The 15,333-nt window shown below is 44.4% G+C and overlaps 1 protein-coding gene across 2 annotated transcripts in view; it reads right to left on the reverse strand.

Annotated features, from left to right (window-relative positions):
• The window catches only part of EPHA5 (EPH receptor A5), an 835,947-nt gene that overhangs the window by 795,234 nt on the left and 25,380 nt on the right, over nucleotides 1–15,333 (reverse strand). For both annotated transcript variants that reach the window (XM_078676244.1, XM_078676243.1), the window contains exon 2: nucleotides 8,668–8,732. In XM_078676244.1, the coding sequence (XP_078532370.1) occupies nucleotides 8,668–8,732 (65 nt within the window). The remainder of the gene's footprint in view (nucleotides 1–8,667; nucleotides 8,733–15,333) is intronic.

Consider the following 15,333-nt stretch of genomic DNA (forward strand, 5'->3'; position numbering starts at 1 on the left):
CCAGCTGACGTCCTCAGCCTCTCCCACTATCACCAGCATTTAAACTGCTCACGCTACCCGCTCCGCGGGTGACGCTACGCTTCAAGGCTGCGGGGGCATTTCCAGCAGAGGGACTTCTGGCTCCAAGAGACAGCGGGCAAAGCCAGCTGACGTCCTCAGCCCCTCACACCATCACCGGCATTTAAACTGCTAGCGCCACCCGCTCCGCGGGTGACGCTTCGCTTCAAGGCTGCGGGGGCATTTCCAGCAGAGGGACTTCTGGCTCCAGGAGACAGCGGGGCAAGCCAGCTGACGTCTTAAGCCCCTCCCACCATCACCGGCATTTAAACTGCTCACGCCACCCGCTCCGCGGGTGACGCTTTGCTTCAAGGCTGCGGGGGCATTTCCAGCAGAGGGACTTCTGGCCCCAAGAGACAGCGGGGCAAGCCAGCTGACGGTCCTCAGCCCCTCACACCATCACCGGCATTTAAACTGCTCGCGCCACCCGCTCCGCGGTTGACGCTTTGCTTCAAGGCTGCGGGGGCATTTCCAGCAGAGGGACTTCTGGCCCCAGGAGACAGCGGGCAAGCCAGCTGACGTCCTCATCCCCTCCCACCATCACCGGCATTTAAACTGCTCGCGCCACCTGCTCCGCGGGACACGCACGGGCACGTGCCGGGCGAAGCCCGGGCCAAGGGCGGGCCCGTCCTAGCCTGTCATCGCCAGGAAGAGGCAGGGCAGGGCACCCCCTTTCGTCTTTGTTACTGGACACAAGGTACTTTTATTTCCATCTACCTGTTGGGCCCTTGTGGTTTATGTTCAAGGGCGTTTAATTTAAGAGAACTTTTTACTCTAGTGAAAGCCCTATCTTTGCGGCCAAATCCTGCAGATTTTCCCCCTGGTCAACATCATCCACCACATGGGCAAAAGGAAGACAATGGAGGGTGGGGGGGCAGCTGGATGTAAGAAAGGGAAAAAGGCAAAGAAAGTGTTTCATGCAGCCAGCAACTGTGTTCTCAATAGAATTGAGTCAATAGTCAGTGAATGTGAAGAGATTCTGGGAGATAATAATAGCACAGTACTGGATGCCGCCACTAACCCCCTGGAGGAGGCACTAGCCAATAAACCTATAGGAGTAATTCCATCGATTTTTAAGACACCATCCCAAAAACCTCCTATTTGCATTGTACACAGTCCACTGGCCGACGGCTCGAAGGAATCCCCCTTAGATGTATCTTCAACACCACCAACAATCTTAATTAATTCAGGGGTTTACGATAGCGCAGTTGATGAGCAGTTCCCCTGTTCAAATTGGTTTGCAGCACTGGAGCACATAGCCAAGGGTACTCCATCTGCTTCAGCTAGCAAACATATTGTTATTGGCACTGGCGATTCAGCAACCAGATGTAACTGCGGAGCCATAAATGAGGGTTTGGCACAGAAAGTTGAATTACTCCAAATGGAGGTGGCATCTTTAAAGCGAATGGTGGTGGATTTAAATCGTAGGGTTGAACATCCCCTCCAGTCAACAGGCCACCAATCCAGCCTTCCCCCTGCACCTGCTCCATTAATGAATAGGCCACTGCTAGGAGTTCCCTCCGGGGTGGGTGACAGGTTACATCCTGTGCTGCGCAATCAAGGTAATGGCCCCTCCCCCATGGCTCTCTTACCCAGCACTATAAGATCTTATGCTGATTCCGCAAAAACCCCAGGGGTCCCACGCACTTCTCCCAACATAGTCAGATTTCAGCACCAATACCATTCTAATGTCGACCCCAATGCCCAGGCTAGACCCATTACCCAAGGGAATTGTACTCCCCAGGGGGCATTTCGCCAACAATTTATATGGTTAAAGTCCCCAAACGCTCTTCCAGGCAAGGCTACGAAAGCAGCGAATCCTTGCGTAACAAAGCAATCCACTGGTTGCGCCATGTGAGGGGATGCAGGTCTATAATACGTGAAGACATGGTTAGAGTAAGGAGGATTTCATCGAGCAATTCCCAGACAGATTGTATCGAGCTGTTGCTAACCAATGCTCCACTTGCTGAGAATTTACTGGCTCTGGAGTTTCGCACCTTTTCTCCAGAGCACTCAGCCATCCAGATTAGACGCTCCCCACTCTGGTCACCACTTAGGCTGCTAGAGCACGAAGTGCTAGGGATGTCGGGAGGAGGGTCCGGCTTAAATACAGTTGACTGACTAGATGGGGGACCAATGCAGAACACTTTCACTACCCTAGTAGGAGCCAGATGTAGCAAGATTTATTCTAACTTAAGCCCCCCCTGTATAGAAGGATCAAAGGGCGAGAGACTTAATGACAACCGGGCATGGGCCCTTGCTTGTGCTTTAGACAGCGAAGTTGCTGTGGATAGGACCAATTTGAAAGTGCTTAACTTCCTTTCCTGGAATATAGCGGGCTCCAGAAAAAAACTTCTTCTCCCTGAGTGGAATGAGTTCATCGAGAAGTTCGATGTCTGCTTATTCCAGGAAACCTGGAGCCAAACGCCTTTATATAAACCTGGCTACACTACGTACTATACCCCAGCAATAAGCTCAGGCAAGGGTCACCCCTCCGGGGGATTACACATTTGGATTAACATCATATTAAACTGGTCGATTGTCATACATACTTGCTCATCACAAGATATTCTTCCCCTGACTATCAGAGGGCCAGCCAACAGTTCAACCGTTGAGCTTTTTAACATATACGCAAGAGGTTCTCCCGGCGCCCAAACATCTGCAACTATAACAGCACTGGAGTGTGAGTTATCCTGCATCCGCCTCACTCTAACATCATAGCAGCCGGGGACCTCAACTGCACATTCGAACCTCTGAGCGGGGAGGACCTTCTGGGAATCAATGAAGAGGATACTAAATGGGCTATCCCGACCCTTAATATAGTTCCTATCAAGAAATGGTCACAGAGGGCTATTCAAATCAATGCCCTGACACTAGAATATAATCTAAGAGCTGTAAACGGAAGGACATGCTCAGACCCGAGCGGGGCAAACACCTTTAACAGGATCAGCTCCCCATCCCGTATAGATTACATTTTGCTAGATGTTCGACTATGGGGGGACCTCCTGGACATGGTTGTCAAGCATTCTTTGGATAGTGACCACAATCCCTTGTGCATGCAAATTAATAACGGTTGGTCATCTACCACAACAAAGGCACCAACTCCTTCCCTAATGTCGACAAGAGAGGTAACCCCCTCCAATTGTAATAGACGCCTCAAATGGCACAGAGTTTCCCACCAAGAATATAAACTGCAAAGCATTAGGGCACTCCTCGACCAAAAGATAAAGGAGCTCGAAATGATCCACTGCGAAGCTGAGAACATACCCACTTTCTCTTTGTTTTATCAAGAAACATTAGATAAGTTAGGTACGTTCTTTAAAGTAGAAGAGAGCGGGGCAACAAAGAGATGTTTAGCAAGGTCCACAAACCCTTGGTACTCACCAGCATGTAGGGAGAAGAGGCAGGCCATATCCCTATCTGTTAGAAAGAAAGATCCTCTGGCAATCATAGCAGCAAGAAAGGCCTATTCCAGGGCACTAGTAGAAGCAAAACGCAATTGGGATGAGGCACATTGGCAGGAGCTCAAAAACGCCTCCAAACAGAAAGATTCCACCCTGTTCTGGGAGCTAATCAATAGCGGGAATAGAGAAGGATCTAATCCAATCCCAAATCACATCACAGGGCAACAATGGCATGATCACTTTTCTAACCTTTATTCGGGTGATGAAGGCCCCTCTGCTCCCAGACTGAGATCTACACAACTATCCTGCCACCTGACTGCTTTGACCTATACGAGGTAGATCTAGCTTTAGATAGTATTTAGATAGTATTTCTCCCGGAAAGGTTGCTGGACCCGATGGCCTTCTTGGAGACCTGTTTTTGCATGATCCGAAGCCCTAGGCCCATTTTATTCTGCTGTTGATGAACCTGATAGCCAGGGGGAATGATGTTCCTGATTCATGAAAAGGTGCAGACGTTGTACCAATTTACAAAAAGGGGAATAGGGAGGACCCTCAGAAAGTGGTTGGCAGGGTGCTCCTTATGAGGTTAAGGTCCTGGATGGAGGATGGGAACATCCTCTCACATTATCAAGCAGGCTTTAGACAGAAGGTGGGTACGATGGATCAGGTCTTCAGATTGTTCATGATCCACTATAAAACAGTGGTGATTGGGAAAGGCAGTTTGTACCTGGCCTTTATAGATCTGAAGACCGCATTTGATCTCGTTCCACGCGACAAGCTCTGGCAGGTCCTGTATGAACTGGGCATCTCCCCTCAGATTCTCGATTTCATTAAACGTCTTCATGAGGATAACTACGCCAGAATTAGGTGGGGCTCACAGGGGCTGTTGACGGAGAGGGTCGTGGTGATTAGGGGGGTGCGCCAGGGCTGTGTGCTGGCCCCTGTTCTCTCTATTTATGAATGGGGTGGTAGATCACCTTAGAGAGGAACCAGCCGATGCCCCAATATTGGCAAGGGAGAAAACCACAACCCTCCTATTCGCCGACAACACCCTCCTGATCTCCAAAACACCAGGAGGCCTTCAAAAACTCTTAAATAGGTTTAGCCTTTTCTGTGACTTTCGGGGGCTGATAATAAACACAAGCAAAACAAAGTTAATGACAATAAGCCCATCGAAACGCTTCAGAAATGGCATTACCATTAATGATATTGCACTTGACACCGTTGAGTCTTTTGACTATCTGGGAATCCGGGTCTCTAACTGCATGAAGTGGAGTTCCCACATAGCCAAAATACTCCTTAGTCACAAACGGGTGTCTGGGGCTATCATAAGAGAACAACAACTTTCTGTGTGTAGGCCAGTGGCCCCGGCCCTTGTGGTCTATGATGGCAAAGCATTACCCTCGGCCCTATATGGGTCCGAATTATGGGGCTTTGAGAACATCATCGAACTTGTAAGATCTGAAAATAAGTTCTTTAGAGGTCTGGTCTCACTTCCAACTTCTACACCATTGAAGCCCCTATATCAGGACATGGGAAGACGTTCCATCAAGGACATTGCACGCCTTCGCCCCTTACTTTTTTGGGCACGCATAAGAAGGACTCCTGAGCTGTTCAACTATGCTGCCGCCCTTAGTCCATTAATAACAGCTGACACGGGAAATAGGATCAAATGGATCACAAATCTCAGGCAGCTTTTATTTGATATTGGGTTTGGGGAGGCCTGGCCCAGCCAGACTCCGCCATCCAAGCAGGACCTAAAAAGTGCCTATTGGCAATGGGTACAGGCAGAAGAGTTGTGCAATCCTAAAATGGGGAAACTCACCGAGTTGCTCCTTGAGCACAAACCTATCCGCAAATTAGAACCTTTCCTTGATTTTATCCAAACACCTAGGGATAGGGTGCTCTACTTGAAGATGCGATTAGGGATCCATCCGTTAAACGAAGTGACAGCAGCCTGGAACCGGTGCAATTTACCTTCTGCTTCTTGTTCAGGCTGTGCAGCTCCTAATGAGTCTATCGCCCACTTTCTCTTCGCGTGCCCAGCTTACAGGATGGCTAGAGCCAAATGGCTCAAATCAGTCTGTAAAAAGCTTGGTTCTAAGAACTATTGGGTGGCATTACGCATTTTAAAAACTGACACCTCCTCCCTTACCTTGGTCTGTGGCGTAGCAAAATATTTGGACTGCGCATGGCTAATAAGAACAAAGCTCTTAGCAAAAATTAGTAGCCCGGCAGCTCCTATGCTTGTCACTTGATGTACTTGTTTTACTGCTATCTATGCTTTTAATGAAACCTTTTTATGTCCTTTTAATACAGTTGTATGATGTTTAGCCGGACTTATTTATTATGTTGTACTATATGTGTTTTTTTTAAAAAAATATATGAATTTTGGATGTACATGCTTTTATGATAAATTATATCGAATAAAGCTTGTACTAATACTACTACATACAGATATTTAAGATGTGAAAAAAGAAATTGGCACGTAAAAATTCAATAAGTATAAGAGAGATCACCATTTGAGATGGATGCTAGGTTTGAAGACCATGATGTCTACTTAAAAATGTTCTAAATAAATGTATTTTAGGTTATTCTGTAGCAACTATTTGGAAGAGCTACTGATAATGCCTCACAATCAGCTTCTATTCAGAGATTCACTCCAAAGGCCCCAGAGTGGAGAAAACAAGAATGACTTTGGATTTCATTGAGCCACACTGTGGATGCCATGTGACACTCTCTGGCCTGGCAAAAGGTCAGTACACTATTTCCCTGGAAAACTGACACAGGGATTTTCCTCAGCATTTCATTGACGCACATTCCTTGTGAGTTCACCCCTAGTGTGCAAAGTTGTCTTAATGATCACAATTCAGAAAAACATCCCAAACAGTTAGACAAAGTGAGCCACAAAGATAAAGCCACGGTGTACACAGCCCCAGACTGCCCCTTTTTTCCCCACCAGGCAATTCCGTGGTGGACATTTTTTAAGGCATTGGTTCGCTGCTAGCACCTTCAGATTCTCCACGTAATTACCGCGCGCAGAGATTTCAGGAGACAGAGGGGGATGTGAGAGGAGGAAGGGAGCAGTGTTTTTGGCCATGACTGCTTTTGGTTTTCAGTATGGGTCTGCATGTACAATCAAAAGCCTAGGCATCAATCGGGCAGCATGAGCAGTGGCACCGGGCCAAAAGCCCTGAGGGGCCCACCAAACCCTGATTATAGTTCTGTTTTACAACCCAAGCAGCAGTCATGAGGCCCGTTTTCCTTGCTTGCTCTAGGGCCTTTAGCACGTTTGCTACGCCCTGGCGTACAATTAAGTGGGCAGATTTTACAACACTGAGGAAATGCACCAAAACAGGAAACAGTGAGACGCCAATGCACAGATGGTAGGAGCAATGTGCTGGATATTAATTCATAATTCTGATCCCCAAATATCTACAACACAAATAGAAATACCAACACTATATTCTGCAGTTATTCTTAAATACCAACATTTTGACTTGCAAAGAATTGGTCAACCTGCAGTCGATCACTTGACTTGAAGTATGCAAATACTGGATTTAGAACGCTAAAATAAACTAGTCCTGAAATAAGTGTCCATTGAGGGGTTTCCAGGTTGTTGACATACTGTTCATATGAGATTTACATATTAAGGGCAAGGCAAGATGACAGCAGCAGTTATTTTGATGTCCACATTTCTGCAGTACAGATTTTTGTGGTATGAGTTACTGTGATCATTGTTCCTTGGATGACTGTGGCCATAAATTAAATTAGATATGTTCAGAGCTCTATTTAAAGGTATGCAAACAATCACTAACTTGCATGCTACTGTTTGCACCTATACCAATATTAATTTCACATGTACATCATAGGCAACTATAGCATACCTCCACTCTCTCATTCACACAAACCCCATACCACAACTATGATCCACAAAATAACAGTTTCTAGACTCTTCCCTCCTCTACCCCTCCTTACATCATCTCATACCTCTTTTACTTTTCAGATCCCCCAAACAAACCTTTAAAACCCCTTACCTCTAACTCTTCCCCTTCACCTCCTCAATGTCATTCCAAACCCCCTCCTACTGCTATGAACTCCCAAAACAAAAATAATAATAAAAATTCTAGACCCTTAACTCTTCTATCCCCCCACTATTCCTTTTCAATTCAAATAACAGACGAACATGTCCACCACTCAAAATGTATTTCATATCTCCCTATACTAACTCCTCTCCACCTCCCCTTTACCCATCCCAAACCCTCTCCTATGGCTATAAACTAATAACAAAAAAATCTAGACCCTTCACTCTTCTATCCCTCCACTATTCCTTTTCAATCAGAATAACAAACAAACATATCCACCACTCAAAATAATTGCATATTTCACTATGCTTACTCCCACTAATCCTGTTTGGGTTCCGGAGTAGTGTTTTACTCACCGAAAAGCGCTTTAACACCTCATCAGGGGTAGCAAGCGGTATATAAATGCAAACCTTTTCCCTCCACTATCCTTCTTTATCCAAATACCAGTCTAACACATTCACCGCTCAAATTACTTCATATTTTACTATACTAATTCACCACTAATCCTTTATGGGTTCCAGAGTAGTATGCTACTCGCCGAAAATGTGCTTCAACACCTCATCAGGGTAGCAAGCACTATATAAATGCAAACCTTTTTCCTCTTCTATTCCTCCACTATACTTCTCAATCCAAATAACAGACTAACATATCCACCGCTCAAATTACTTTCATATTTCACTATAGTAATTCACCACTAATCCTTTATGGGTTCCGGGGGGGGGGGGCGGGCTACTTGCCCAAAAAGTGCTTTGACACCGCGTCTGCGGTAGTTAGAGCTATATAAATAAATTACAATACAATACAATAACAGCACTAACCGTCCTGGGCGATGAAGCCTTTATGAAATGAGTAATCACATAATCTGCGCACTTCATATTTTCATAAGTAAATAAAAAATTATAGTTAAATTTTTTTTAATTTTAGGATGTTACTAAGAGTAACAAAATGTAAGTTGCCAACAAGCCAAAGGATGACAGTACCCTTAAAAAGCTACATTAATACGTATCTTTGATCTATGGGCCCAGTTTTGGGATTCTGTGGCAGCAGTAAAATGGTTGTCACACTAAAGCTAGAACCTCATATATCCTGTGACAAAGAAATCAAGTGGGCAAAAAACTTACCCCACTTTTCGGGTGGGCTATCCATTCCAATTCACCCATGACAGATCGGGAGTCCAATAAATTAACTGCAATGAAAAAAACATGTGAGTTGGTTCCTGTATAAACAACAAATGTCACAAAAAAGAACAAAGGTAAGGAACTGAGAAATGCTTTTTTAATCTTTATCTATTGAATTTTGGTAACTTTTTTCCCCTTAAAGTCTGTCATTTTGCGCATGCCCATTTTTAAAATTAGTGAATGTATTAAACGGTATAAATGGAAGAATTTAGTATACACGAAGAAGCAAATTACTCCGAGCCAACCTATGTATAAGACAGTAAAGCCTGTCATTAATGAAAATGGAAAAAACATAAGAACAGACTGATGGAAGAGAAGGGGAGATAAGGAAAGAGAGCTAGAGAGAAAGAGGGTGAAAGAGAAAGCATGTTAAAGTGAGAAAAAATGGAAACAAGAGAGAAAGAAGGAGGGAGTGAGAGAGAGACAGGGACAGAGCAAATGGGCCTGATTCACAAAGGTAAACTTACACTTTTGTGTAAGTTAACTATTTTTTCTATTCATAATCTTCAATTTAATTGTAAGTTTATGACTGTGGAGACTCCGCTCCCGACTGCCCATTTGCGGAGTCTCTACAGTCCACTGGCGGCCTTCGCGGGGCAGCACCTACAGCCCGTGCTGCAGTCTTAAGCGCTGGGCTCTTCACTATAATGCTGTAAACTTGCCACTTTAACACCACCATGTTCTAGGCCAAGGACGTTTTCAGGAAGAGTGTTGACAGTACATTATTCTTCCTGTCTGACTACTCCATTAAAAAAAGCTTGTCTCACATCTAAATTCAAAAGTAAAATCTGCTCACATATTTTATGAGTTTACTCTTTCACTCACGTCATGCATTTAAACAAGCGCTAGCAGTTTAATCTTTTTTTTTATTTTGTGTGCAAAAAACACACTAAAGGTTCAACTTGGACAGCAGCAGCACATCCTTCTCTAACTTAAATAATAACATAATTCTCTCACATATCCAGGACAGGCACAAGGACTGTTAAAGGGCTATTGTGCAATTTCCATAAACATAAATGAAGTGCATATGATCTGTGAGAAACAGCCAAACCTCTTATAGAACTAACATACATTCATGGCTCATAGGACGATGAATGCTCACCTAATTAGCACAATACTCTTCCTCCGTGGGCCTCATATCTTGCACATTCATGAGTAATACTGTTTACTGTTTGTACAGTCTACTAGCTATTGGTTCCCTAGTTTGGCTGTGGTTATGTCACATATGTCAACATTTATGTTCTCTCTTTGTTACACTGTTAGACTTGTATTAAGAGTCTATATGGGTAAGCTAATATGTTGTTTACTGGTGTTTCCCTGCCACAAAAATAAAAACAGGAGGGCAGAGCAATGGATCCAACTTCTCTTTTCCATCTACATGTTTTGGTGCTCACTCCTATACATTAACATTGCTCATCTTTATAACAAAACATCTCCGCTCCTCCCCTTGAGGAGTTGTAGCCCACACTGGGTTCCTTGTCGTCCCAGTGTGAGGAGGGAACCCAATGATGAAGCATGTCACTTAAGGGTCAGTGAGGGTTCTCATCCGAACAGCGCACTGCTCCATTTTCGCTTTGACCGTTCCTGCCTTTTATACCCATCCATGCACATAGTGTGTGTTATTATCTATAATGTAGAGCAGTATGTTCCCCCGCCCCTTTTTTGGGTAGGTTAATGCTCCTGTGAGACTCCCTTGTGTATCTGTATATTTAAAAGGTAGGACATGCATGTTTGAGTTTTACATGTCCTGGTAGCGAAAAACTGGTAAATTCGTTTTTCACTATTTTTAAGGCCTAACTCTCTCATAGGTTAACATTGGGAGTGCCTTAACACATCTTTTAAGTGTAATTTCCAATTGGGAAAGATAGAAATTTGGAGTTTGCTGTCTCTTGACTCACAATTAAAAATCACAAGTTATGGTAAAAGTTAGATTTGAAATTGTAAGTCTGATAATGCCATATTTAGAAAGTGCAAAAAGAGCAATTGATGGACAGAATGCCAAACAATGTCATACATTCACCCCAGTACAAAGATCTGGGCCTAAATCCATCGTTTTTTGCTCCCATGCCATTGCAGTTTGAACCCAGCCATATGCAAATCAGTCTTCACCCTGCGCCTAATGGGAACAGCCCAGCCTGAACTGCCAAGCCAGGTCCTCCCTGTAAGTACTGTACCCCTGACACCACCAAATCAGAACTTTTGATGGAAACAAGGACCTTATACCTGTAAAAAGAGCTGTTGTGCTTTAGGGGGGGACTGCCAATTTGCTAACTACATTGCTGTGCTGTAGGGGGGACTGCCACTTTGCTACCTGCTCTGCTGTGTTGGCCTGCTGCCTGCTGTTTCTTGCCTGAGAGTGAGAAGGACTGGACCTGTTCTCAACATCCTTGAACCTAAGTTGCTCCAAGGTTTTGATGGATTGACTCCTGTTTTCTGAATCCTCAGGATCATAAAAGACTTCTTGTAATTCTATTGGTGCTGCTGTACTCTGCCACCTGTGAGTCCTTCCTTTACCTGAGGTGCCCACTTCAGTCCTGGGCCTCAGAATCGGCTTCTGCAACTATTTTCTACAAAAATCAACGCAGTGCCCTCTGAAGCCAATGCAGTGCTGATTCAACGATGAAGCCCGACTGCAAAGCTCAATGAAGTTGAAGTGCCAATCAAAAGTTGCTGCTGCAAAGCTCGACTTCGCCGCAGGGCCAATCCTTCGACACCGACTGCGTGGTTGGACTTCGAACGCATCCCCCGACTCAGAATCAGAACTGACACATAGAGTATTGGACGCCACCACTTGCTCCATCCATGGTACTTTTTTTGCAGGCCCTGCATGGGTCCTGTAGCCAGCCTGCCCTCCATCGTGGTTGGCCTGGAGCTTTGCATTTACTCCGGTATAGCACAACCTCAAGTAACTTTTTATCACTGTTGACTTCTAAGAGCTGTTTTTGGATTTAATCTTTAAAAATTAACATCTCAACTTCTACTTATTGTATTTTTGTTATTTTGGTCTTGTATTACTCAAATAAATATTCACTATTTTTCTAAACTGATGTGGGGTCTTTTTGTGGTGTTTAAACTGTATTACTGTAAAGGACGTGTTGCACAACCAATTGACACATTGCCTCTTACGTTAAGCCTGACAGCTCTGTGGCAAGCTATCAGAGGGTGAGCACAGGATATTTTAGGTTGTGTATCTGACTTACCCTGACTAGGATGGTGTTCCCTAATTGAACAGGGTGCAAACTCTGCCAACTAAAGACCCACTTTCTAACAATAGGCCTTGGGACAGTGAACCACATGCCAAACACCAAAGCACCTCCTGCCTTGCTAGCTGTACCATTTTAGAAGTGGTAGTGAGGCAGTTACGGGCAGGTCACATAATTCTGAGAAGCCCCATCTGTGTTGCTTCCTGTATGGAAAGTCAGAGCAGTGGACATCCCAAGATGCTGCAAGTATCACACAGTGCCATTTTATTTATAGTAGAGGTGTAAACTTTTACATAAAATGTTTTTTGTTGTTGTTTCACTTTAGCACCTCATATATATCCCTATACCGAGTGGCCTTTATTAGAAGTAGTGAACCACACCACTTCTGCCGTGACAGATTTATGAATAACTCAAGAGGCATGTTAGTTGCCTATGGGGAAACATTAGGGCCTATTAAACTATATACAAGAGAAATTGTTGTACAAGTGAATTATTGGAAGGTGCCCATATATGGGATGATCATGGAAAAAAAGGCACAGAAAAGAAAAGTAACCGCCTAGGGTCACACTCTTTGGTCAAGCTTGGACACCAGGATTTAAACCAGGTTTACTGATTAGACATTGTGCAGTTCCGATCCAGAATGGGTATCAAATTCTTTCCCCTTCTGCCTTAATGACAGTTTTATTAGTGAATGAATTAATTAAATTGTGTTTAGTGCCACCTATATAAGACCTTTAATATTGTTCCTGATGAAGTGACATTATGGTCTAATATACCATATATGATATAGGTTTTTGTACATTGCACATCCTGAACTGAATTTTTTCAAAGTGCTCTCCAATGTGAAGACCATAGAAAGAGGAGGCAGATGGAAGAAACATAATTGCCCAAAGCCACATAGTTTGGTAATGCTGGGCAGCTGTGATTCAGGGTCAGGGCTCTGCAACTAGAGTTTGCCCGGGTTCCAACAAAAGCTTCTGACTGGCCTGTGCTTATTATGCAAGTGCATGCAAAATAATCATTGTATTTTTAGATGATAGGGCAGCAGAATTTTATTCAGCCCTCTTCATAGAACAGGTGCACCTTCGGCAGAAGCAATGCAAGCTTTCCAACTTCAGAAGTAGGTACATCTACGGCAACATCAGCACAAAGATTTCCCATCACAGAATAGTAACATGTCAGGCAGCGCAGCACAAGCTTTACTGCATCACTGAACAGGGAAAGTAAGGAAATAACAAAGTAAGCTTCTCTCGCTCACAGAACACGAACAGCAATGGCATGAGTGACATATAGGTTAAAGACAGATTTCTGCAGGGGGTGCTTAAGTTACTTAGATGAATGTATAGCTGGATTAATTAGTGAATATGAAAATTCTGACATTATTCTTGTTCAGCATCCTGAAAGTGCTGCTACAGTCAGGGCCTAACTGGGAATCGGTAATTATAGACAGGGTCCCAAGAAATATGCAGAATGAGAGGACTAAATTATGCAGCAGGGTTGAATAAACAATGTGGCAAGAAAAGGCAAATTAGGCCACAGTATGTGGCACACTTTGAAGCACTGTTACTTAACTATTTTGTCATTTGTACACGTTAAAACTATGGGCAAAGGTTCCACTTACTTACTACTACTTACTAGTTAACACCTAAATACAGCAATCATCAGGTGAAAGGTGGCAAAAGGCCAGGCGCTATACTTGTGATGGCATTTTTAGCAAATTCAGATCAGATTCAGATGTGTTTAAATCTGCAAATTATGCAGATGATGATAGATTATGTGGCAAGGGCAGCAAATCCATAATTATATGAAAAATGGAGCAGCCCAGTGGATTCAGGCTTCACAGGCAGACCCGGCGTACAGGGCAGACAGGGCAGAGTTGAGAACGGGATGCATGCTTGCTGCCTTGTATAATAGAGGCCAAGCTATAAAACTGATGGGACCCACTAAACATACAGCGATGATATGGCACACAGCACAGGCACAGCTGGGATGGAAGGGTGTGATTACACGACTTACCCCACTTTGGGACACAAAGCAACTAGGATTTTTAAGAAAGAGCAAGGGCTTTGAAGAGTGGGACAATATAGGTATGTCCACGGTGGGGGACTTGTGGGATAAGGGGAATGTACTGCCGTTGGCCCAACTTCGGCTGCAGTATGATCTGGCCCCCACTGAGGCTTTTGGATATACACAGATAAGACATGCACTACTGGCGGCACTGCCACTGGACACGAAGGTCCCTGAATCTTCCCCTCTGGAAGATAGATTGCTTATGGAGTACATGCCAAAGCGCGCTACATCCCTCACTTATCGCAAACTGATCAACAACCTACCTGACCCCACGGTTACATTAAGAGAGAAATGGGCAGTTGACGTGGGAGACATGGATGACACGGAATGGCAGGAGGCCGAGGCCTCACCCAAGGAGATAGGCATACCCTCGAGGTTCCGTCTCATACAACTTAAAATACTCCACCGCACATACTACACTAGGAGCAAGCTATTCCAAATGGGCAGGGCACAACACCCCTATTGTCTTCGGGGGTGTGGGGAGGAGGGATCATTCTTCCACACAATATGGGACTGTCCACAGATAGCCGAGTATTGGAGGCAGATACTGCGTACGATATCACAGGCGATGGGAGTGTCGCTTCTACCAGAGCCGTGTAAATGCCTCCTAAATGTGTGGGACCCCAATGACCTCACGAGGCATGGGTAAACATGGGTTATACTGGGTCTCATAGTCGCAAAACGAAACATAGCGCAGAAATGGGGAGCCGTTGGTGTACCAACACTGACGGCCTGGTGTGGCGACATGGACCTCATTATGTTGACTGAGAGAACAGTTTATATAAACCGTAAGTGCCCCCAGAAATGGACTAAGATTTGGGCGGCATGGAACACATATCGGGGTGACATATGTGAGCCGATATCGGATGTCGATGAGGACGATTCTGATGATGAACTCGGGGATCTGTGAAGGACACATGCCAAGGGAATTGTACAATGTTTTTCTTACTGCCAGCCAAGTCACACTGAGACCTAATGAAGTAATGAGTATATTATATAGCCTAAGTGTAATGTATAACTGTGCGTATTTTGATATTAATGCCAATGTTTGGAATGAAAACAATAAAACAAATTTAAAAAAAATGGAGCAGCCGTAGGATCGCATAATTTTAGTTGCCCTGATTATAGCATAAGAAATGTTAGACCTTTGCAATGATAGGAAGCACTGCAAATTAAATGTTCAGGAGAATACTGCAGTAAGTTGCATTTCCTAGAACAAGAAGTACACATTGTAAATTGTAGTGGATTCAGTATTTAAATTGAGCCGGTGGTTTCCGGTGTTCGGCACCGGGACTTAATTGTCAACACTGGCACTTATGACAGCCTACCACATGGT

Source organism: Lissotriton helveticus, chromosome 2_1 (assembly GCF_964261635.1).
Source record: "Lissotriton helveticus chromosome 2_1, aLisHel1.1, whole genome shotgun sequence".
Lineage (NCBI taxonomy): Eukaryota > Metazoa > Chordata > Amphibia > Caudata > Salamandridae > Lissotriton > Lissotriton helveticus.